Source organism: Schistocerca piceifrons, chromosome 8 (genome assembly GCF_021461385.2).
Source record: "Schistocerca piceifrons isolate TAMUIC-IGC-003096 chromosome 8, iqSchPice1.1, whole genome shotgun sequence".
Taxonomy (NCBI): domain Eukaryota; kingdom Metazoa; phylum Arthropoda; class Insecta; order Orthoptera; family Acrididae; genus Schistocerca; species Schistocerca piceifrons.
In genome coordinates, this window is record NC_060145.1 from 344,142,179 (window position 1) to 344,165,040 (window position 22,862).

Below are 22,862 nucleotides of genomic sequence, written 5' to 3' on the forward strand. Positions count from 1 at the left end.
ATTACAAAGATAATCAGCTTCATTCCATTAACATAAAACAAAAACAAATTGTTTTATAGAATGTGCTTTTGAAATTCAGTCCCTAAATTGCTCATTTAATGCCTGTATCTCATTAAATACAAGGGAGAGGGATGAGAGCAAGATTACTCATGTCTTTAAACATCAGACTAAGACTTTGATCTCATCAAACAATAACTGTTCCCTGCAGGGAAAAGCCACACCACGGATATGGATTACATGAACAAGACCAGGAAGATCGTCGAAAATTTTACTAGCTTTTGGAGCTACTAAGGAGAACTCAAAACATCTGAATAATTAAATGTACTGAATTAACCTTGGGCTATAGAGCAGTGTTATGTTTATACACCTCAGTCTTGGGAATTCGGTGCCATGCTCGAGCAGTGATAGTATTTCTTCATAGAATTGATGGTGATGAGACGAATAAATTGCAGCCGACTCACATTTATTCAAGAATGTTTAAGAAACTTCCTCGTAGCTCACTGTGAGGTTTAAAGCTAAGAGGTGGCTAATAGAAAATATGACCTTGTGAATGCAAGAGGTGCTTATTTGTTGCATGTTTGTTGTGGCTGCATTTCATGTTGTCTAACCTGTTGAAAAACCTTTCTTTGACCTCATCTCCTGTTAAGTTTTGTCAAGTTGTTCACTTAACTGTTAGATTAATCTAATGTCTTGAAAGTGTTTCCCTTCTCATTCTGTTTAGAGAAGTGAGATGATTGGATGATGGCTTGCTCCCCTTTTCAATCATCCTTTCTTTGAAATGTGAAATTTCTGAGTTACAGTTTGTTAAAGGTAGATAACAGGGTGGTCTTAATTTGTTGTAGAGAGGTTGATATTTTAAATGGTTTGGTAAGGAAGGTATCTTTAGCTATTTGTCCACACAGTGCAAGCTTGATTTTTCAGTGTGTGTGTGTGTGTGTGTGTGTGTGTGTGTGTGTCTGAATATTTCATTTATTTACACACAATTTTAATGTTGACTACAGGAGCTTCTACAGGAAGTAGAGGCAGACGAGAGTGACTCTCGCCGCAGTGGCTGTACCAGTGTTACTTCCGGAACTGCCAGTGTTGCCAGTTCACGTTGCTACAGTGGAAATCGCCGGAGAGGTATTCCCTCACGTCGAGATGTCACTGCTGTTTCTGAGCGTCAGACAAGAGGCGGCTCCCTTCAGAACCTAGTCCACGCTGCCAGTTCAGAGTTCGACACGACGGGCTTCGGTGGGCACGGACCTGCAGGGCGGAGGCGGGGCGCCCGCCAGAAGGAGCAGAGGGCTACCAGTGTGAGTGCACGTCAGCGTGAGGGGGGTTCGCTCCCCAGCAATGTGAACGTTGGTGGTGACTGTCTCCTTGAGGACAGCCGAAGGCGGCGGAGAGATCCTGCATCTGCACCAGTTGAAGACTTGGCGGCAGCGGCCACCGCCCCTGCCAGGTGCGGGGGCGGGCCGGGTGCCATCGCTAGCCTGCCTGTCTGCCACTCCTCGAGTGATACTGACAGTACTGCTGTCAGTGATAGTGTGTGTGGTGCTTCGGATGGTGGACGCCCTATTCCTACTTCAACAATCTCAGACCGACGAGATATTGGGGTGGCTGGTGGTTCGGACTGTGAAATTGGCACAGAGCTGGAGGTTGTGCAAAGATCAGAGACGGCGCCTCGTGTGCCAAATTTTACCAGCCACGCCACATTGGAAGTTGGGGGGAAAAGTATATCGAATCGTGACTCTGAAGTTGACACCACCGTCACGCTTCCACTGGGACTGTTACAGGTCTGCATTGATGCTTTTATAGTTTTTACTTAGCACTTTTCTGGTTATTTTCATTTAGAATACACGTAAATGGCTTTGTCAGACTACTACTTAGATAGCATTTGTAACACACAAATAATGTATATTTTGTTGTTACCCAATTAATTGGAAATGAAACATTGATTATGCTAAATACACACACACACACACACACACACACACACACACACACACACACACACACACACACAGAGAGAGAGAGAGAGAGAGAGAGAGAGAGAGAGAGAGAGAGAGAGAGATATGCAGTGGTCAGTAGGTACTCTCAGGAATCATAACCCATGTAATGTGTGCATACGAAAAGAAGGTTCTCCCCATACTTCGTTCTGATGTTATGTGCTGCCCACCTCTCCTACCTTTTGCAAATGTTTCAGAAAGTAAGGAAGGTTACTGTCATTCTTTCTGAGTCTGTTCACTGTACTGGGAGCAAGCAAGAGTCTCTCTCTCTCTCTCTCTCTCTCTGTGTTTTTAGAAAGGCTACACAATTTGTCTTAAGAAATGTTATTAACAGTACGACATATTAGATGCCTGTTGTTAACTAAGACAGTGCATCTAAGTTGAAGTGTTGATTTGTAATCAAAATAACCTCTGATGGCAAAAAAGAAATAATGTCAAGAAGTGTCTGTTGGAAGACATACCCTGTTGAATAGGAGTGTTATGATTACCTACAATATCGTGGTGTGTGTGTGTGTGTGTGTGGGGGGGGGGGGGGGGGGGGGAGATTGGTATGATTTGCCACTTTTCATTGTGAAAAGAGAGCGTGAGGTCCAACAAACTCCTCCTGCATGATTTGGCAGTGAAGACTGATTCCTGTAATTCGCATAAATCTATGTGGATACAAGTAGGAGCTGGAGCTGGAAAATCACTTTTTTGTCTCGTTAGATGAAATAGTTTGTTTACTGAGGTGTCGTGCATCGTTGCTGGCTGGGTGCAGCTGAGTACATGTGCTGCTTCCCTACTCTCTTGTTACTACTACTTCTCTCCTTCCTACAACTCGCCTCAACTTGCAGTCAGTGCTGCCACCACTTCTTGCTGCTAGGCCCAGCCAGCTGCTGACGAGAGGCAGCAATCATGTGGAGAGGTTTGTTTGGATCTGAATTTCAGAGACTTAGACACAGTGACCAGAGACGGCAGTCATGTGCACATGAGTTGTCTAAGTGATTGTGTGAGGGTGTGTGTACTCTCGTTTCCTGACAAAAGCTATGACTGAAAATTTAGTTGAGAGAGTGTAATTGTCTTTTGTGCATGTCTGTGTGTGGCTTAGCAATCATCTTTACAGCGAGTTGCTACCTGTCCTAGTTATTGATTCTCAGAGTATTTGAGCAAGTAACCTGTTGCATGGATTGATCACTGTGGTCTCATTTCATCAACGTGCTGTCTGTGGCTCGTGAATAGCTGGCCACACGAGTAGATTTCCACGACTGTCGGAAACCGCAGGCCTTATATGTGGGTATCTGTAACGTGTTGGGCCTAACGATCTGAAGCTATTTGGTTCCCACTAATGTGCAGGCCCTGCCCATTGGATCTAGTCTCACCGATATGCCTGCAAGCCGGGTCTGTGTGGCGTAATGCAGTGGATTTTCATGGTTTATCCATGGGCCCAGGACTAGGCCATAGGTGATGGATTTCAGGAATTGGGACTTTCTCACTGCAAGTACATTCTACAGTGTGGCATTTTATAGACATTTTATTTTTTATAGTATATTCTGGCTCTTCAGAAGTAGGTTATATGTTAGAAAGTACGGACGATGTGAAGAAGAAAATTGTGGTAGTAACTGACGGTTTGTACACTATGTACTCGTATATTTCTCGAATGAAAAACCACAATACTTGTTGTAAAATAATGGTTATGACACATGGGTAATAACCAACAATAACAAACACTGAAGCAATGTTTTATAGGCGGTCACCTACAGTGTTCGTTTACACAAATCTTCCCCGCCTTATACACTCTTCTCAAGAGGCCTACCTTTTTATGAGGTTATCTCTGAAATCAGTGAAGATATTTTAAATCTGTCTTGCAACTCCATGGAAATACATATTTTTATCACCAAATTTGTGTTGTTTTATTGAAGTAACATTACTGTTATTAATGATAAACATATACAGTTTGTCTTGCTTCCTCCATCTAAGATGTTGATCTTAGTACTTAAGATTTTTGCTCCAGTCAAGAAACATTCCCTGCTTCCAAGTTGTTTATAGGTATTTCCTCGTTTGCTCTATAGTTTCTTGTACCATAGCTGCATAGACAGATTGTTAACTTAAATCTTCACTTACCCTTGATATCAGAATTTGCCAGAAAAAAATGCTGAAACTTGTCTGGAAATGGAATTTCACTTGGGGGAAACTTTTGGCAACCCTGATCCAGTTCTTTTGTTTTAACAGCACACAGTGACTCTTTATCTATAGTTGAAAGAGTAGCTGTTGGTTCCTGTAGATTTCCCAGCACACTTCTCTTTAGTTATTTTCTTCATAAAGGTTGTTTCAATTTTCAGAGCTAGAGTTGTTGTCGTCTGAGGTCTGCTGTTTCTTCTTCAAAATTGTGTTGTGTGCTACATAGGAACTTTATGCTACACACGAACTTAAGAGAGGGGCTCTTCACGGTAGTGCCCCTTGCTACTTTCCTTCAGATTGAAGTAGAGGGCATGCTTTCATACATGTCAGATACACAATTCAACATTTCACACTGTGTTGTGAGATTGTGCTAAATCAGTATGTTGTGATCTGTAACAAATGCTTTGCAGCTATGAGAAAGTGTAGCAACAGTCATTAGCCTGAGTAGTAGGATTAGCAATGTGGCACTATCACTGGCAATATTTACAAGTCCCTGACCTCAGATTGGTACTAGTGTGTCCCGTCTACACATAATGTGCGTTAGGTGTCACACATTCTTTCATCAGCCTGACTTGGCGTTATTTTCAGTAGTTCAGGAGCCTTATGCAGAAAGAGAAAAATGAACAGTTTTACAGTAGAATAATAATTTCGACCCTCTATAGAGACGTGAAATACAGACATTTAACAGAAAGGAGATACCAGTAATGCAGCCCACTGAAATTGGTTTGTTCAAATGGTTGTATGTACATTGCTTTACATTTTGACTTCCTGTGGGTGACTTATGAAATTTCTTGACATTGCAATGGGTGTCACTCTTGCATCTTCTGGCAGTATTCGCCACAAGTTGAGAGTGACACACATTACAATGTCATGGTATTTCAGTACACACACACACCTGGATGGAAGTCCATAACAACAGAAAGCCTGGTTAGAAATGAATGCGTTCCGTACAACATGGGAGTCAGTCAGCAGCTTTCACATTTATCCTTTTGGAAATGTGGTGACTTGGAAATTGTATGAAATTGCCTTTCAACAGCTCTAGAAGGAAACATTCCATGTGGGAAAAAATATCTAAAAACAAAGATGATGTAACTTACCAAACGAAAGCGTTGGGTATGTTGATAGACAAACAAACAAACACACACACAAAATTCGGGCTTTCGTAACCTAAGGTTGCTTCATCAGGAAAGAGGGAAAGACGAAAGGATGTGGGTTTTAAGGGAGAGGGTAAGGAGTCATTCCAATCCCGAGAGCGGAAAGACTTACCTTAGGGGGAGAAAAGGACAGGTATACACATACGCACAGGAGTGTATACCCTCTCCCTTAAAACCCACATCCTTTTGTCTTTCCCTCTTTCTTGATGAAGCAACCTTAGGTTGCGAAAGCTCGAATTTTGTGTGTGTTTGTTTGTCTATCAACATACTAACGCTTTCGTTTGGTAAGTTACATTATCTTTGTATAATCCCCTCGCAGGAAGTGGCATACTTATTTTTCCACACATTGCTTATGCCATTTGAAGGAAATGATTCCATATTTGCAATTGCTTCTCGCCTCCTTTTTCTGTATACTTTTATGAAGCTTGTTAGGAAGGGGGGGGGCAGTATTTGCCAATTTCTTTTTCTCTGTAATGTCATTTCTTTTCTGTACTGTTTTTTTGCAGCCTTGTACTTCTCACAGTAACGAGATGTCATTACAAGCAGTGCACATAAATTTTAAATGAGCATTTAAGGCACCAATATCTCAAAGAATGTGTTATCTGTTTCTTTGATCTGGTAGGTTTGTCAAAGGTGAAAACTGTGCAGCTTGGGGTAAACAGCCTTGAGAATTCTGTATGATGAGCGTTTCGTGTGTGTGTGTGTGTGTGTGTGTGTGTGTGTGTGTTTGTTGGGGGGGGGGTCATGAAGGTCATTTGGATTAAAATATTGTATAATGTATTATGTTCTTAGAGTTAAAGATAAAGTTGGCTTGTTGATTTAAGTGTCAGAAAAGAGCTAGGAGAATAGGTTTTGCAATAAGCAGAATGTAATGGTGGTAGCAAAATTCGGGCTCCATCCTTGTTGCATGTAAAAGTGGAGCCTGCCGGTTGTCTTGCAGCGGGAGAAGGGCAGTGCAAGTGTTCCTGTGGTAAATGGTGTCGACCAGAGCCCTCTCCAGTTGGCGTCGTCCTACAACTCCGTTAAGTGCATCATGGGTTCAGTTGCTCGCAGTGGCAGTGGTGCCCAGGAGGAACGTACAGTCTCCACTACCTCTGCTGCAACGAAAGGTCAGTAGCTTTGTAATTATGAATGTCCAGTGGTGTAGTAGCTTGGACGTGACCTTAATAGTACATTGAGTTGTTTTAAAATGTGAGAAATTGCTGGTTTCTGACTCACTACTTTGTGTAAGTGCAGGAAATGACGCAGTGTTGAAACGATCAGTGGGGGCAGAAGCTGCGAAATCTGGTGTAGCAATACATAACAATTACCCAATGCAGATGCAACATTTAAGTGTCCTATCATTACCACCAAATACCTGGATTGCTACGTCTCTTGGATCAGGTAATATATTTATCACATTTGTAATTAAATTATTAGTTGTTTTGCTACTTCTTTAATGGATATTCGAGTTATTCTGTTGCTTTGACAGGAGGATAAGTCATCTGTGAGTAGTTGGAACTGAATTTTACTCTTACCACTGATGCAAGATTCCCTGTTCATATTCATTTGTTCTTTGTTATGTGTGGAGATCTTACCTGTATGTGAAGGATTTAGCTTCGATTGATATGACAGTTAATTTGAATTGTCGATACCTTAGCTGCTGCTTCTGAAATTGTTGAGAGTCTAGCATATGACCATTTTTAACGCAGTGTTAACTATTATGATAACAAATGGTATTAAATGAGTAGTCACACTTACTGTGGCAGGTGCAGCATGTGCTGGGTGATGGTAGGTGCTTTCATTACAGCTTGTAATTGTTAATACATTAGACTGTACATTAAAATTGAATGAGCTGTGATATGGTTTTGGAGTATATTAATTGAAAAGCTCTCATTGGTTTTTGGCAATTATCTTCATGCTGAGAAACGTGTATGACAACAATCGGAGATTTTTCAACAGAAACCAAATGAATTTCATGAAAGTAGTAACATATGGATAAGAAACCATATGCAGGTAATAAAACTGAGACTAGCAGAAAGTATTAATATATTCAGGGTGTTACACTGCAGAAGCTGACTCTTCAAATTTCATACTTTATTGGTAAAAATGGGCAGCTGAAGCCTGACAAATTTCATGTAAAATTTGGTTGTAGCTCAAAATTTAAATCATTTGAGTTAAAGTGGAGTGGGGGGGGGGATATTTGTCATTCTTGAAAAATGTTACTTCAAAAGATCCAGGGTGATCTGACGCCTAATGACCAATACTTTTCCTGGAATAGTTGTTTTGACAGAGCCAGCTTTCAACACTGGGAAGGCAACAATCTAGGTAAATTTGTGAAATATTCATTTGTAGTGAAAAGGTTGTGGTGTGATATGGAACTGGGAATTACTGAGGCATATTTTTCCAAAACCAAGATCGACTAACCCACTGCTTCTACATTCGTGTATCATGAGACATTTGTGCAGTGAAGGGTACATGGTGGATAAGATTCATATTCCCATGTCCTTTTCCATTTGCAGATGGTACACAGGCATTACACTCTGCAAGCCCTAATTTCAGTTATTTAACTATTTTGATAATTGAGGTGGCTAGAAGAAAAGTGGTGTGACAAAATTGAGTATTTTGAGGTATGTGCACCATATTGGAGTGGATGGACCACTTTGTTGGCAAAAGAGATGTAAATGTATTCAGTGATTTGAACTGCTTTGTAGCAGTTATTTAAAGAGCAATTCATGTCACTAGATACAAATGTTTTGTAAATTGTTGTACTAAGGTGTTTTGATGCATTAGTCTTTCCCAGATTAGAAGCTGTTTTAGCATTCAAAGCATTAAAATAGAAAAATGGAAGGAGGCGAACATATTAAGAACAATGGAAATAATGACCAGAGAGGAAGTGAAAATGATACATACGCCAGGATATTCGGGAAAAACTTGGGAAATTTTCATCCAGCAAAAACCTGGGAACTTTACAGAATTCCGGGAATTTTTCATTGTTTTGGTTTTCAGTTAAAAATTCTAATTTTGATTGGTAAGAAGTGATACTGTAACAAAGAATTTTACCTTAGCCCACTACTATTGAACAATACTGCAGCAATGAAATGCAAACAAGATGATAAGACCAAAATAAAACTTTAGTTGCCAAGAAAATGTGCCATTGCCATTTATAACAATGAAAACACACACACACACACACACACACACACACACACACACACACACACAGCAAAATGTGACAATAGCTTTAAGATAGACTATTCAGTATGTTGTAACAACAGACTGCTTTTGATGAGCATGATGTCACAACTGTTTACTTTTCAAACAGGTCACAGGGAAGATATTGCGATTGCTAGTTTTAGAAGTGTTAATTCCAATGCAAATTTCCTTTTTTGCAAGATCAATTGTTACATGTGAGAATGTCTGATGACTTTTTTAAATCAAGGAGCATTTGACCCGCATAAAAAAATGTAACACATTGAGGAAAAGCCACTTGAAAAATTTTGTGTCCAGAAGACCACCTATTTATGCTATTATTTGAAACTTTTGTGTCTCTCATATCTTAAAGGGTAACACACGCTAAAAAAGACCAGAAAGCTTGGGTTCCCTTGTAGCTACACCAGTTGTTAAACTATTTCTATTTGTGTGTTCACACTACTTAGCAGTGATGTTGCTACTAGCTGACTACATCACATGTCCTATGCTCTGAATATCTGCTGTCATTGGCTGGCGAGATGATGCGAGATAAGGAGAGGTATGATTGGCTGACAAAAGTGGATCACAATTTCAGTTTCAATGCTTCAGCAGCTACTGTGCAGTGTTTGGTGGAATTCCATAGTACAAAAATACACAGTGTACATGTTGCTGCACGTGAAAGATCTTTCCAAAAACCCTTTCTTTTTTTGCTGGGTTTCATTTCCTAACATGCTGGGATGTTATAAGCCAGCTCCAAGGGAAAGTATGTTGCTAATTAACGTGGAAAAAAATACGTTTACATTGGTCTTTCAGTCAGTCCTTACTGAAGAATAAGTAGAGTGCTTTGGCCGAAAGCTCAGTGTGTAACAAGTCTTTTCAATGTGCCTGTCTACAACTCCGTACAGTGTGATTATCAATCTATCCTTGTAAAATTTTGTTGATATTCCAACATGGACTTCGTATTAATTGATATGACTATAATTATTTGCAATGTAATATTACAGAAACTGTTGTCAGTTACAAACTGTCCATGTTTACTTCAAAAATTTTGTTTTTGACAGTCTTCTCTAGTATCATTGTCACTTCAAAATAATAATGGTAGAGTAAATATAAAATTGCCTTTGACAGGATGTCATTTAAAGGAAATTTGTGTCAGATAACCATAAATTTCAAATTATGTTCACTGTCGGAGAAATTTAATAGTTATAAGATTAGAACATGCCTGGTATGTCATTTTTGCAGTATCCAATCAAATGATAACTCTTAAAATGAACCATTGGTGCATTTTTGGACAAAATTTTGAATCCTCATCATCTTGTCTTGAAAACTATCTTAACCTGATTCTATCAGCCCATGTTACAAATTAGTCTGTTAATAGCAATTAGCTGATAATGTGTGTGGTGTTACAGTATGAAATGTCTTCACCAAACAGTATTGTACACTAGGGACAAACAGTATGAGGTGTGCCTTTTTAAACAAATTGGTCTTGTATTCAGGAGGCTGGAAGCTCCTGATTAAAGTTCCACATGGTTTTCATGAATTACTTCAGGCAAACACTGGAATGGTACCTACTGTAGGGCTATAGCCAACTACCTGTCACATTCTTAACGAACTAAATCTTATGTATGTAAATGTGTATGTATGACTTACGTATTTTCATTCTTAAACTGTAATACCATGAAGTGTCCAGTATTTTTGTAAAAGTGATCTGCAGATTACTACTACTACTACTACTACTACTACTACTGCTACTGAGTTACTATACTTGCTATACTGGTTCCTTTTTTAAATTCACTTAAAAACAATTTATTTAGGAATCGTGAACTTCAATTCTTCTTCCTTGAGAATAAACATGTTAATGCAGGTAAGGCATGTATGAATTTGTAGATACGATTTCTAACCATACTCTTTCTCAGCATTATAACTTTTTTCTTACATTCACAGAATTTTCGTAATTTGCAGTGTAAGATAGGCAACTGAATTGAAATCACTCGTCTGACACTGCTAAACACTCTACTTACAAGTAATGTTTGTTTAGTGCAATGTTAATTTGTTTTTCATTTTATTAATTAAAAAACTGAGTTTGTGCTAGATGTTCTACAGTCATACATTCATTTCTTGCAGCTTTTCTTTATTCACAACAAACATTGTGTCTTCTAGTGGCGTGTGTTCTTGCCTGTTGGTAGCAGTTTCTCAGGAAAAGAATATGCTGAGAGTGAGTCTACTGTGGCAACTCCAGATACTGGGTGTCTCTCTTAACTTTGTTCCTCTGCTCCCCTTTTTCAACCAATTACTATGGGAATTTACAAGTAACTGCAAATGTAGTCAATTTTGACCTTCCACTTTCTCGCTTTAATGAATAATATTGATCTTAAAAAATTGTTTTTGTCTGGAAGAATGTGTGATTTGAAAGCCATTTTTAGAGTTCTAAAATTTCAGAGTTTGTTTAGTGATGCCTATCTGCCATATTGACCTAAATTTTACTGCTTAATTGTGTGTTTTCATACTGTCCTGAACACAGAATAATGCAACAGGGACAGAGCATATTAACCTTCAACAATACTTGCAGTACATGCATAATTCACATAACAGAGGAATGTGTGGTGAACAAATATCTCGAATAACTGCAGCTACCTCTTGATCGACAATGGTGTTGTGACAATCCAAACAACAGTTTCACAACCTTCTAATGTAAAATATTTGTGTGAATGACATCAGAGGAACCCAGAGTTAAGAAGATGTAACATATGTCCTTAAGATTCAAGAGTAGAATGTAGTGATCATATCTGAGGGCAACTTGACAAGTGAAAAGCCCCCAACCCCACTCTGTAGTTAGCAACATTTGACTTGACAATGTCATGCGTTAACCTCACTGTAATTCTAGGACTTTTGCTGTGTTGGTTAGTGAATGATTCAGTTCAAATAAAATTTCAGAGCATTTTATCACCACATTCTTTGTATGCACCTAAGAAAAAATGAGATAAGCAATTTGGTTTTTGTAATGTGAAGGGTCTGCAACTGCAGTATTCTGCAAGAATTACAGAGGGTAAATTACGTAAGAAGTGGATATGTATTTGCAGCTAAGTTTTTGTTCAAGCTATTTACTTAAAAAAATGTAAAAGGACAGCAAGAAAGTTGAGGTAGTGATTTGTCAAGATTCAACATATGTTGAACATCAGCCATGGCTCAGAATTTGCAGTCAACTATAAAGCTATTAAAATAAAATTTTTGCCTGTTAAGTACATCAGTTGATAAGACACACACTCAGGAATGTTTGGACATTCAAAAACCAGATTTCGGTCATTTTGAAGTGGAAGAAGACTTTGGACCACATAGTAATAAAGGAGGAGATGTTAGTCGGTTCCTATTAACCAGATTAAGCTGTGGAAACATTCCTTTGTGGCTACAGTAAAGGGGTTCAAGCCAAACTGCTCCAGGAAAGTTTGATACCACTGTTGACACAGTATTCCTGAACGTCAGGAAGTGAATACACAGTTACTGTGATATCTGAAACACAAAATGAAGATGAAAGAGAGAGAACCTTTCAAAAGGCACAAGTTTCCAGGAAGCTCCTCTCAGGCAAGTGCTAAAACAATTAAGTGCATTTAAAGTTGTGGTTTTGAACTGTTGGGCTTCTGGTATCCTGAGCTAGCTCAGAGATTTTCACCTTTGTGGGCTGGTAAAAGGGAGGGAGTGAGTGAGTGAATCAGTTTTTGTTGGCTGACTGGGTTGTGGAGACAGGACAAGAACAGGTGTACACAATGCCACAAAGTTTCTTCCAGTGCAGTTTTAGGAAGCTTCTTATTTGCGATGATACGGTCTCAGTAGAAAGTTTGAAGTGCTGTACTACATTCGTTGGCCACAGTGTGCTGATCTGCAATGAAACTATCGTTCTATGACCCTTTCCACTGCTGAAATCTGACAGAGCATTCCACATAATTGAAATATTACATTACTTATTGGTAGCTTTAAGCACACTTATAAGTAACAACCATCTAAAATATGGTCCTGAAAATAAAGGAACTTCTACTCAACAGAGTTGTTGATTACTACTGCTTGTGATTATGTACGACAGGTGTCTAACAATGCCAATATTTACATTTGTTTCAGAGCAAGTGGGGCGAGTGTTCCAGGGCAGTAAGGATTTCCCTTCAGATATAAAGGTGTGTTAAGTAGTTGAAAATAATTTTAATTCTTCTGTTTCAAGTAAAGGTTTTGAGTGAAGAATGGAAACGTTTCCACAACATTCACGAGTTAAATGTATATTTAGTGATAACTTGTCCCTTTATGTGCAGGCTAAATCTCTTGATGAGAATGGTAATGCAGTGAATCGACTGGAGTCTGGACAAAGCAATGAACGGAAGAGCAAAACTCGAAGAACTAAGGTAATTTATCATAAAAGCATTACAGTGTTTTAAAATGTGGTTTGTCCATAGTACTTTCTGCTTGTAATTATTACCTTTAGTTATCTAATCCTCTGGTGGATGTTAACGATGATGTGATAGAAATGTAACAGAAACACACATGGCTATACAGGTACACACACACACATTACATTAATTTACTTGCCATAGGTTCATTTTTTCAGAGTACAATCAAAACTGGGTTTGATAGAAAGCTGCAAAATGTGCATTTTTATGCCAAGCACTAATATTTTGCAAGAATTCTAGAATTTGAAGAACGCGCGCACACACACAGAGAGAGAGAGAGAGAGAGAGAGAGAGAGAGAGAGAGAGAGAGAGAGGGGGGGGGGGGAGATTTTTACTTAACCATTGTACTGCTCTGGCTGTGTTACTGCATAGTGGTGCTACTGTCCCTGGGTGCCGTGGACACGTTTATGTGCGCCTTTGATCCTTCAGTCAGGTACTCTAGACATGTATATGAGTGCATCTTGCTGCTGCCTTTGTGCTGCCTACATATTAACACAGTCAGCTGCTTGGACCTCTGTGTGCCATGGATGCATTAATGTGTGAGACATTTACCGGCTAAGAAGCCATGTTTCCGCCCTGAGTGCTAAGCAGCTTTGTCATTTTGCCTGTGTGCATTTGCTGCTGTGATGTTACTGTTTCCATCTTCATTTTCGACTGCATAAATGGCATGCTGTTGTGATTGTACAGAGGAAAAAGCATGAAGATGGTGATGGGCAATTATACTTTACTTGGTGTCACAGGATGAAAGTAGCGTACCAGAAGACTCCACATAAATACTGCTGCAATAATGTTGCTGGAGAGACTAGTTGCAAGCTAATATCATTACACATATCTGTAAAGTTTGTAAATAACAAAAGACTCAGTGGAAACAGAAATAATTAAAACATTTAGTTACTTCGTGATTACATCTTCTGACAACACAAAAAAGGTCTTGCTAAATGTTTGCAATGCCTTTAAAAGAAGTAATTCTTTCCATCGAAAAAATTGCAATTACATCTATATCTCGTCGATACACAAAGTTTAGAGTATTAATAATACAACAATACAGGTACTTCTTCACGTGCTATAATTTGCAAAAAGCCTCATTTCGATGTCTTGAACGATTTATGAAATACCGTATAACCACGCTTTTACGTTCCCGGAATTCGCGCTGTTTGACATTTTTTATCGATCCCGTCAAATTTCCTGTGCTCACAATATTAATTTGCACCTGGTTTTTCGTCAACATATAATTTTCCTGCTATTTACGCATTACGAAAAAATGTTTGTGGAGAAAATATGATGTTGGCATGATGTACGCCATCCAGTATTGTTTACAAATTTTAAGTGGTTAAGTTTCTTGACACCAAGGCACTCTATTCATTTATGTATGTATATTTTGTGTTGTTACACAAACAAACAATGAGTGATAGTTTGCGTGTGTGTCTGGCTTTCTACATAACTGATCAGGCTCAGTACCTGATAACCTCAAAAAGACTACTACATTGCAAGAGATGCAGAATAACACATATTCAAACACCATACAAAATACATATTTGCACTTGACAATGAGATAAATTCTCGAAATGCATCATGCTAAGCATGAAACATACGTAATTAGTGCAGTATTTCATTACTTACATAGTGAATGACAGCTGCAGGCTTTCAAAAACATCGATTATGACATGAAATTGAGTCAAATGTTTGTACTTCCCAAACAGTTATCAGTTCCAGTTACATCAGCGGTTTTTATTAGATAATAAATCTTAATTAGATAGTAAAAACGTCCCTGACAAGTCTCTTGGTGCTCGATACGTACATATATCATACATAAAGTGGAAGGGTGTATCCTATATGTAACTTTTACAGCTTAAAACGTTATTTCCCACATATTTCATTTTCACACAGTTTGCATCATTTTTTTGAAGTCCCTTGAAAAGTGTAAAAGCAGAGTTTCACTGTAATATAGATGTTACGACCATATACTTCATGCTGTGCATGGATAGAACACTGGTGCCATGTGCACAACTCTCTAGTAGACATAAAAACCAGTATCTTGAGAAAAAGATGCTGTGACTTACCAAACGGGAAAGCGTTTTTAGATAGACCATTAAAAAAGCTTTAGCAACCCACGGTTGCTTCATCAGGAAAGAGGGAAGGAGAGGGAAAGACAAAGGGATGTGGGTTTTAAGGGATAGGGTGAGGAGTCATTCCAATCCCGGGAGCGGAAAGACTTAACTTAGGGGGGGAAAAGGGACAGGTATACACTTGACAGCGCGCACACACACATCTAGACACAAGCAGACATATGTGTCTGTATATGTGTTGAGGGATGCGTGCGTGCGTGCGCGTGTGCGTGTGCGCGCGCATGTATACCTGTCCCTTTTTCCCCCTAAGGTAAGTCTTTCCGCTCCCGGGATTGGAATGACTCCTTACCCTCTCCCTTAAAACCCACATCCTTTCGTCTTTCCCTCTCCTTCCCTGTTTCCTGATGAAGCAACTGTGGGTTGCGAAAGCTTGATATTTGTGTGTGTGTTCGTGTGGTTTTATTGTCTGTCTACCAGCGCTTTCCCATTTGGTAAGTCACAGCATCTTTTTTTTAATATATTTTTCCCATATTGTGTTTTTACCTGTGCAAAAAATTTTATATATTGTTCAGTGCTCCACTTTTCATTGCATGAAGCAGTGCTCTACATCACTGTATGCAGCTCAATAACTAAGACAAATAACGAAAAGGAACTTGGCCATTTATTGCGTGAAGATATCTTACTGTAAGACGTGAAACAATAAAATTTTTCGTCTAGTAGTTTTCTTAAATTTGGATGATACATATGTCATTAGAGGTCCACAGGTCTACTCAACCTTGTTGCCAACTATTCATGAACGAAATCAACAAATGGGAGATTGAGAAAGTTATAGTGTGGTTCCCAATGGCTGTTGATGTATTAGAGTGGTATCACTGGTAGATCAATCCTGTCTTTCAGTTTTGACAGTTATGATTACATGTACACTATGTGATCAAAAGAATCCGGACACCTGGCTGAAAATGACTTAAAAGTTCGTGGTGATGTCCATCAGTAATACTTGAATTCAATATGGTGTTGGCCCACCCTTAGCCTTGATGATAGCTTCCACTCTCTCAGGCATATGTTCAATCGGGTGCTGGCAGGTTTCTTGATTCCTGGCACAAAGTCGGCATTCCAAAGGATGGATTCAGGTCAGGGCTCTGTGCAGGCCAGTCCGTTCTAGGGATGTTATTGTCAGGTAACCACTCCGCCACAGCCTGTGCATTATGAACATGTGCTCGATTGTGTGGAAATATTCGATCGCCATCCCCGAATTGCTCAACAGCGGGAAGCAAGAAGGTGCTTAAAACATCAATGTAGGCATGTGCAGTGATAGTGCCACGCAAAACAATGAGGGGTGCAAGGCCCCTCCATGTGGAAAACATGACCACACCATAACACCACCACCTCCGAATTTTACTGTTGGCACTACACGCGCTGGCAGATGACGTTCACCGGGCATTTGCCATACTCACACCCTGCCATCGGATCGTCACATTGTGTGTACCATTATTCGTCACTCCACACAACTTTTTTCCACTGTTCAATCGTCTAATGTTAATGCTCCTTACGCCAAGTGAGGCATTGTTTGACATTTACCGGTGTGATGTGCGGCTTATGAGCAGCCACTCTACCATGAAATCAAAGTTTTCTCACCTCCCATCTACCTGTCGTAGTACTTGCAGTGGATCCTGATGCAATGTGGAATTCCTGTGTGATGGTCTGGATAGATGTCTGCCTATTACACATTACGACCCTCTTCAACTGTCGGTGGTCTCTGTCAGTCGACAGACGAGGTCGGCCTGTACGCTTTTGTGCTGTACGTGTCCCTTAAAGTTTCCATTTCACTATCCCATCGGAAATGATGGACTTAGGAATGTTTAGGAGTTTGGAAAAATCGTGTACAGACGTGTGACATAAGTGACTCCCAATCACCTAACCACATTCAAAGTCCGTGAGTTCCGCGAAGCGCTCCATTTTGCTCTCACAATGTCTAATGACTACTGAGGTTGATGTGGAGTACCTGACAGTAGATGGCAGTACAATGCACCAAGTATGAAAAACGTATGTTTTGGGGTGTCCGGATACATTTGATCACATAGTGTAGGTCATCAGATTTATGAAAGAACACTCCTTAGGTTACTGAGGTGCATACAAGTGACACCTTTCTTTCCTTAGTCTTCTAAAATTCTACTAAAAACTCCAGTGATAGTGTACTACTTACAAGGGAACCTCTCCATCACCCCCCACCCCCCCCCACCCCCCCTCAGGTTTAGTTATAAGTTGGCACAGTGGATAAGCCTTGAAAAACTGAACACAGATCAATCGAGAAAACAGGAAGAAGTTGTGTGGAACTATGAAAAAATAAGCAAAATATACAAACTGAGTAGTCCATGCGAAGATAGGCAACATCAACGATGATCTGAGCTCAGGAGCGCCGTGGTCCCGTGGTTAACGTGAGCAGTTATTTTTTTATTTTCAGACAATTATCATAGTTCAGGCGCTCACACATAATCAGCTTCGCTCTTCAGAATTCCAGGACATTTTCAGATTTACTTGGACATATGCAGGATTTGACGGTATACACACGGAAAAATTTGAAAATGTTAAAAACATATGTTTTGACAAAGCACAGGGAAAAGTGTGCGACTGTGAAACTGTTGGATTCATTTGTTGCAGTTTATGTGACAAACTCTTATGTTTTCATCACTTTTTTGGGAGTAATTCTCCCATCCACAAGAAAACCTAAATTGGGCAATGTAGAAGAATCTTTTTACCCATTCGCCAAGTGTATAAGTTTGGTGGGTTGACAACATATTCCTGTCATGTGACGCACATGCCCTCACCAGTGTCGTATAGAATATATCAGACGTGTTTTCCTGTGGAGGAATCGGTTGACCTATGACCTTGCGATTAAATGTTTTCGGTGCTCATTGAAGAGGCACGTCCTTTCGTCAACTAATTGCACAGTTTTGTGGTGCGGTCGCAAAACACAGACAATAAACTTATTACAGTGAACAGACGTGTCAATGAACGAACGGACAGATCATAACTTTACGAAAATAAAGAAAGTAAACTTATCACTCGAGGGAAGACTTGAACCAAGGACATCTCGTTCCGCAGCTGCTGACGCTAACCACGGGACCACGGCACACCTATGCTTTCATTATCCTTGATGTTGCCTATCTTGCACATGGACTACTCAGTTTGTATATTTTGCTTATTTTTTCATAGTTCCATACAACTTCTTCCTGTTTTCTCGATTGATCTGTGTTCAATTTTTCAAGGCCTATCCACCGTGCCAACTTATAACTAAATCTGAGGGGGGTGCGATGGGGAGGTTCCCTTGTTAGGTGTAAAACAATATTGACTTACCTTTGTGTTTGTTTATGCAGTGATTCATTTCTAAATGATTTCATTGTGAAAAACTTAACTAGTTAGAGTAACTGTGTTTACTTTGTATCGGCAATAGCAAAACCCAGAACAGCAGACAAAATCACCACGTTCAGTGCTCCAGGAATATCCAGCACAGGAGAGCCTGACCTTACGGCAAATCCAGTGCCCAGAGGACAGTCTCGCAGTACAGGTAGCAGTATAGGGTGACGACATAGCCACACTCAGCAGAAAATGCAGCAAGTTCGTAGAAGTCATAGGGTCAAAAGCAAGCATAATTGTCTAAAAAAACCTGCTGGAGCATACATTCATCACCTGGTGAGAGGAAGGAGTTGAAGCAAACACTAATTTTTGTGTGGGAGAAGGGTTTGTCAATACATAGTGAGAGGAGAAGGAAGGGGGCGGGGGCCCACATACAACAACACGACAGAATCTATGTCTAAAGACACATGCAGTAAGAAAAAAGGTAAAAAGCATTTTTTTAAAGGTATTGACTTCTAATATTGTTGTACGCTTTAGGCAGTTTTACTAATTATAGCTGGATGAAAATAACAGAATGACAGCTAGTTGTTTTAACAGCAGCTGCCATAGCATTAATGAGCCATAGGAAGACCAAACAGGAATTCCAGGTTGGAACACCAACATGATGAAAGCATAGATGGCTACTTATAGTAAAGATGACAGGTTGAGTTGCAGATAGACACAATGAAAAGGGTGTTACACATATTGCTTTCCGCCAAAGCATTCTTCAGAAAAGACACCCCCCCCGCCCCCCCCCCCCCCCCCCCCCCACACACACACACACACACACACACACACACACACACACACACACACACACACTTGCACAAGCAGGCACACCTAGTGCAGACATGACCTCTTCAATTATAGAGTGGGATGTCTGTGGGCTCATTGCAGGTGGTACGAACAGGCAATCTTCTGTAGTACTTTTGAACACAGTTTTCCGAAAAATGTTCTTAAACAGCTAGCTCACATGCAGTTGAAATATTTAGACCTTTTGGTTACAAACGAGCCTGAACTTATCTATGGTTTCAGTATAGAGGCGGGAGTTAGTGAGTATGATGGTTGCTTAAGTTAATAAAGCCATCAAAAAGACCAGTGAAGGATTTTTGGTAGAAAGTGCATAGATGATGATGATGATGATGATGATGATGATGATGATGATGATGATACCATTCCACTTGGGCAATGAATGGTCATCATTTAATTACAATATGATCGACACAGAGGAATTACAGGCAGAGTTTGAACCCTTTGTGAATGGTGCTCTGTAGAAGTATTTGCCAAGGATGTGGATTAAGGGTGGAAAAGATCCACTGTGGTTTAATAACAAAATACGGGAAATTCTGAGGAAGTCGAGACTGTTGTACTGTTGAATCAATAAATAGCGCAAAAATTCATGCATCCGTAACAAGATAAATGCATGAAGCATACAACTACCACCATTGCCAGGTCTGGATGGAATATTGGTTAAGTTTTACAGTGTGTATGCTACAGTGTTGGCCCCCTACTTAGCTTACATTCACCAAGAATCTCTCATCCAGTGCAAAGTTTCAAGCGACTGGAAAAAAGAACAAGCGACGCTTGTGTATAATACAGTGTAATGGACCTGCAAAATTCCAGACCGATATCCTTAGCATCAGTTTGCTGCAGAATTCAACATATTCTCAGTTGGTAATAATAATTTTCCTGAGAAGGAAAATCTTGTCCACAAATCGCTAAAGTTTTAGAAGTTATTGCTCATGCGAAACTCGGCCCTGTATCCTGCAAACCTTAAACTGCATCAAGCAGATTCTGCATTGCTAGATTTCCGGAAAGATTTTGGCACAGTGTTAGACTGCAGACTGTTAATGATAGTACAAGCATATGAAATAAGTTCCCAGATATGTCATGGCTCAAAGACATCTTACGTAATAGAATCCAGTACATTGTTCTCAGTGGCGAGTGTTTATTGGAGACAAGGAATTGTCAGTAGAGCCACAGGAAGTGTGGTAGGACCACTATTATTTTGGATACATATAAATGATCTGATGGACAGGGTGAGCACCAATCTGTGGCTTGTTGACGCTGTGTTGTACAGGAGGGTTGTGTTAGATTGATTGCATGCGTGTACAAGATGACTTGGACAAAATTTATAGTAGGTGTGATATGGCAGCTTGCCCTTAAATGTAGAAAATGTAAGTTAATGCGAATGAGTAGGATACAGCATTCATTACATCCCTCAGGATAGTCATGTTCATCAAATATCTGCATGTAATGTAAAGCAATATGAAATGGAACAAGTGTGTAGGGACAGTAGTAGGGAAGGCAAATGGTTTATTTGGAAAAGATTAGGAAAGGGGGCCCATCTGTAAAGGAGATTGCATGTAGAACACTAGTGTGACCGATTCGTGTGTGTTAAGGATCCTCCATCAGGTCAGATTAAGGGAAGACATGGAAGCAATTCAGAGACGGTCTGGTAGATGGTTCTACCAGTAGGCTTGATCAACATGAGAGTTTACAGAGGTGCTTCATGAACTTGAATGGGAATCCCTGGAAAGATGACGACGTTCTTTTGAGGAATACTGTTGAGATAATTTTGCGAACTGGCATTGGAAACTGACTTCCAGAATGATTCTATTGCTTCCAGCACAAATTTCTTGTAAGGATCACAAAGGTAAGAGAAACTAAGGCTTTTCTGGACTCACATAGACAATTGTTTTTGTATCAATCTGTTCGTGATTGGAACACAAAAGGAAATGACTAGTGGTGGTACAAGACGTACCCTGCTGTGCTCCACACAGTGGGTTCCAGAGTATGTACGCAGATGTAGAAAACTGGAAACAGAAGTGTAATTGAAGACTGATGAATACATGGGAGGAAAAAGAGAAGAAAATGTAGTCACACGGAATGTTGATGAACAAGGACCTAATGAAAATAACATTTAATTCCCCCAAACAGCACTATAGTAAGGAGTTGGTCAAACAGAAATGAAGTTGTGAAGGGTGATGAGATGTGAGGACAGGTTGGAGGAAACATTATCATTTATAGAATTTAGGGGCACATTTTTGGTGGCAGGATCCAAATAACCCTGCAGTATTGCACAAAAATGGATATCTTTGTCATGCTGTAGACCATACACAGATGTACTGCTACTTAATGCTAAAGGCAATTTGAAAGCTGGCAATCCTCCATGTGGCAAAACTGTAGCATGTGAAATTTCTTTGGGAGTAAGGAATTTTAGCCTTAGTTGGTGCTGACTTGGCCCAAGTAGGACACAAACTGCCCTGTGAAAGTGGTGAGTGACAGTGGTGAGTGACAGTGTGTTTGGATCATCACTAATAACTTGATATGAGTAAATAATAATAATAATAATAATAATAATAATAAACCCGTGGAGGCCCGGGAAAAGAATAGGCCTCCGGTATGTTCTACCAGTCGTAAAAGGCGACGAAAAGAACAAACCACTAATAGGGCTAACCCGCCTTTTAGTGTGATTAGTTGGTTCAGGACAGAACTAATGAAGCCTTCGACCAGTGCTGTCATGGTCGGGGATGACGCTTGAACCCTATTCCCGTCCACAGTGGTAACGACACTGCTAGCCACACGGAAAATGATTTAAATCCAAATAGAGGTGTTTTGCAGGATATGCTTCCTGCAACCACCCTAGAAGGAAAACAAAGACAGAGGATGAGATGGTCAGATGAAGTTAACCGACACCTCTTGTTCTGTTATTACCAAGCAACAAAGTTAGGAACCAACACAACAGGATACAGATCACAAGTATACACAACATTTATTACCAGATACCCAGAATTAAAATTTTTAACAGAACGGCGACTAGCTGATCAGATCCTTGTAATAATCAAAAATAACAGGATACCCCAGTCAGAATTAGAAAACATCAAACAAGTACAACAAATACTGGAACAAAATAATGCGCAAGAAGAAGAAGAAGAAGAAAATACGGTAATGGACTCAAACATCCCAGAGCAAACAAAGAACAACAGGCATCAATTAAACAATCAGAGGAAAATGAAATCTTAAGACAGCCACCAGAACAAGCACAAATAGAACACGAAGTGACACACGTTAGATATAAAAGAAAAATTTCAGCTGACATATATGGAATACGAAGACAAAAATACAGATATTAGACCATTCTTGAATAGACCCCCAAATAACCCACAAGTTGAAACAACAATAACAACTATCAGCACAATCATACACAACAAAATAAATGAAAATACAACTATGGAAGAGTTAAAACTACTGGTTTATATAGGAGCACTCACTACACTAAATATACACACTAGGCAGAGATCAGAACCAATCAACACACAGAAGAAACCCACAAAACCAGCATGGCAACACAGGCTACAGATCAGACTAGAAAAAGTGAGAATAGACATCGGACAGCTAACACAATTTATAAGAAATGAAATATCAGACAAAAAATGAAAAAGGTTAGGTAAAATCTCACAACAAGAAGTGATAGAGCAATTAGATGAAAAGAAGCAG

The 22,862-nt window shown here is 39.7% G+C and overlaps 1 protein-coding gene across 3 annotated transcripts in view; it reads left to right on the plus strand.

Annotated features, from left to right (window-relative positions):
- Positions 1–22,862, plus strand: part of LOC124711958 (mucin-19-like) — a 534,229-nt gene that overhangs the window by 477,469 nt on the left and 33,898 nt on the right. For 2 of the 3 annotated variants that reach the window (XM_047242230.1, XM_047242232.1), the window contains 5 exons: positions 1,002–1,778; positions 6,219–6,411; positions 6,539–6,685; positions 12,584–12,636; positions 12,769–12,858. In XM_047242230.1, coding sequence (XP_047098186.1) covers positions 1,002–1,778; positions 6,219–6,411; positions 6,539–6,685; positions 12,584–12,636; positions 12,769–12,858 — 1,260 coding nt within the window. The remainder of the gene's footprint in view (positions 1–1,001; positions 1,779–6,218; positions 6,412–6,538; positions 6,686–12,583; positions 12,637–12,768; positions 12,859–22,862) is intronic. The other variant, XM_047242231.1, reaches the window with a different exon arrangement.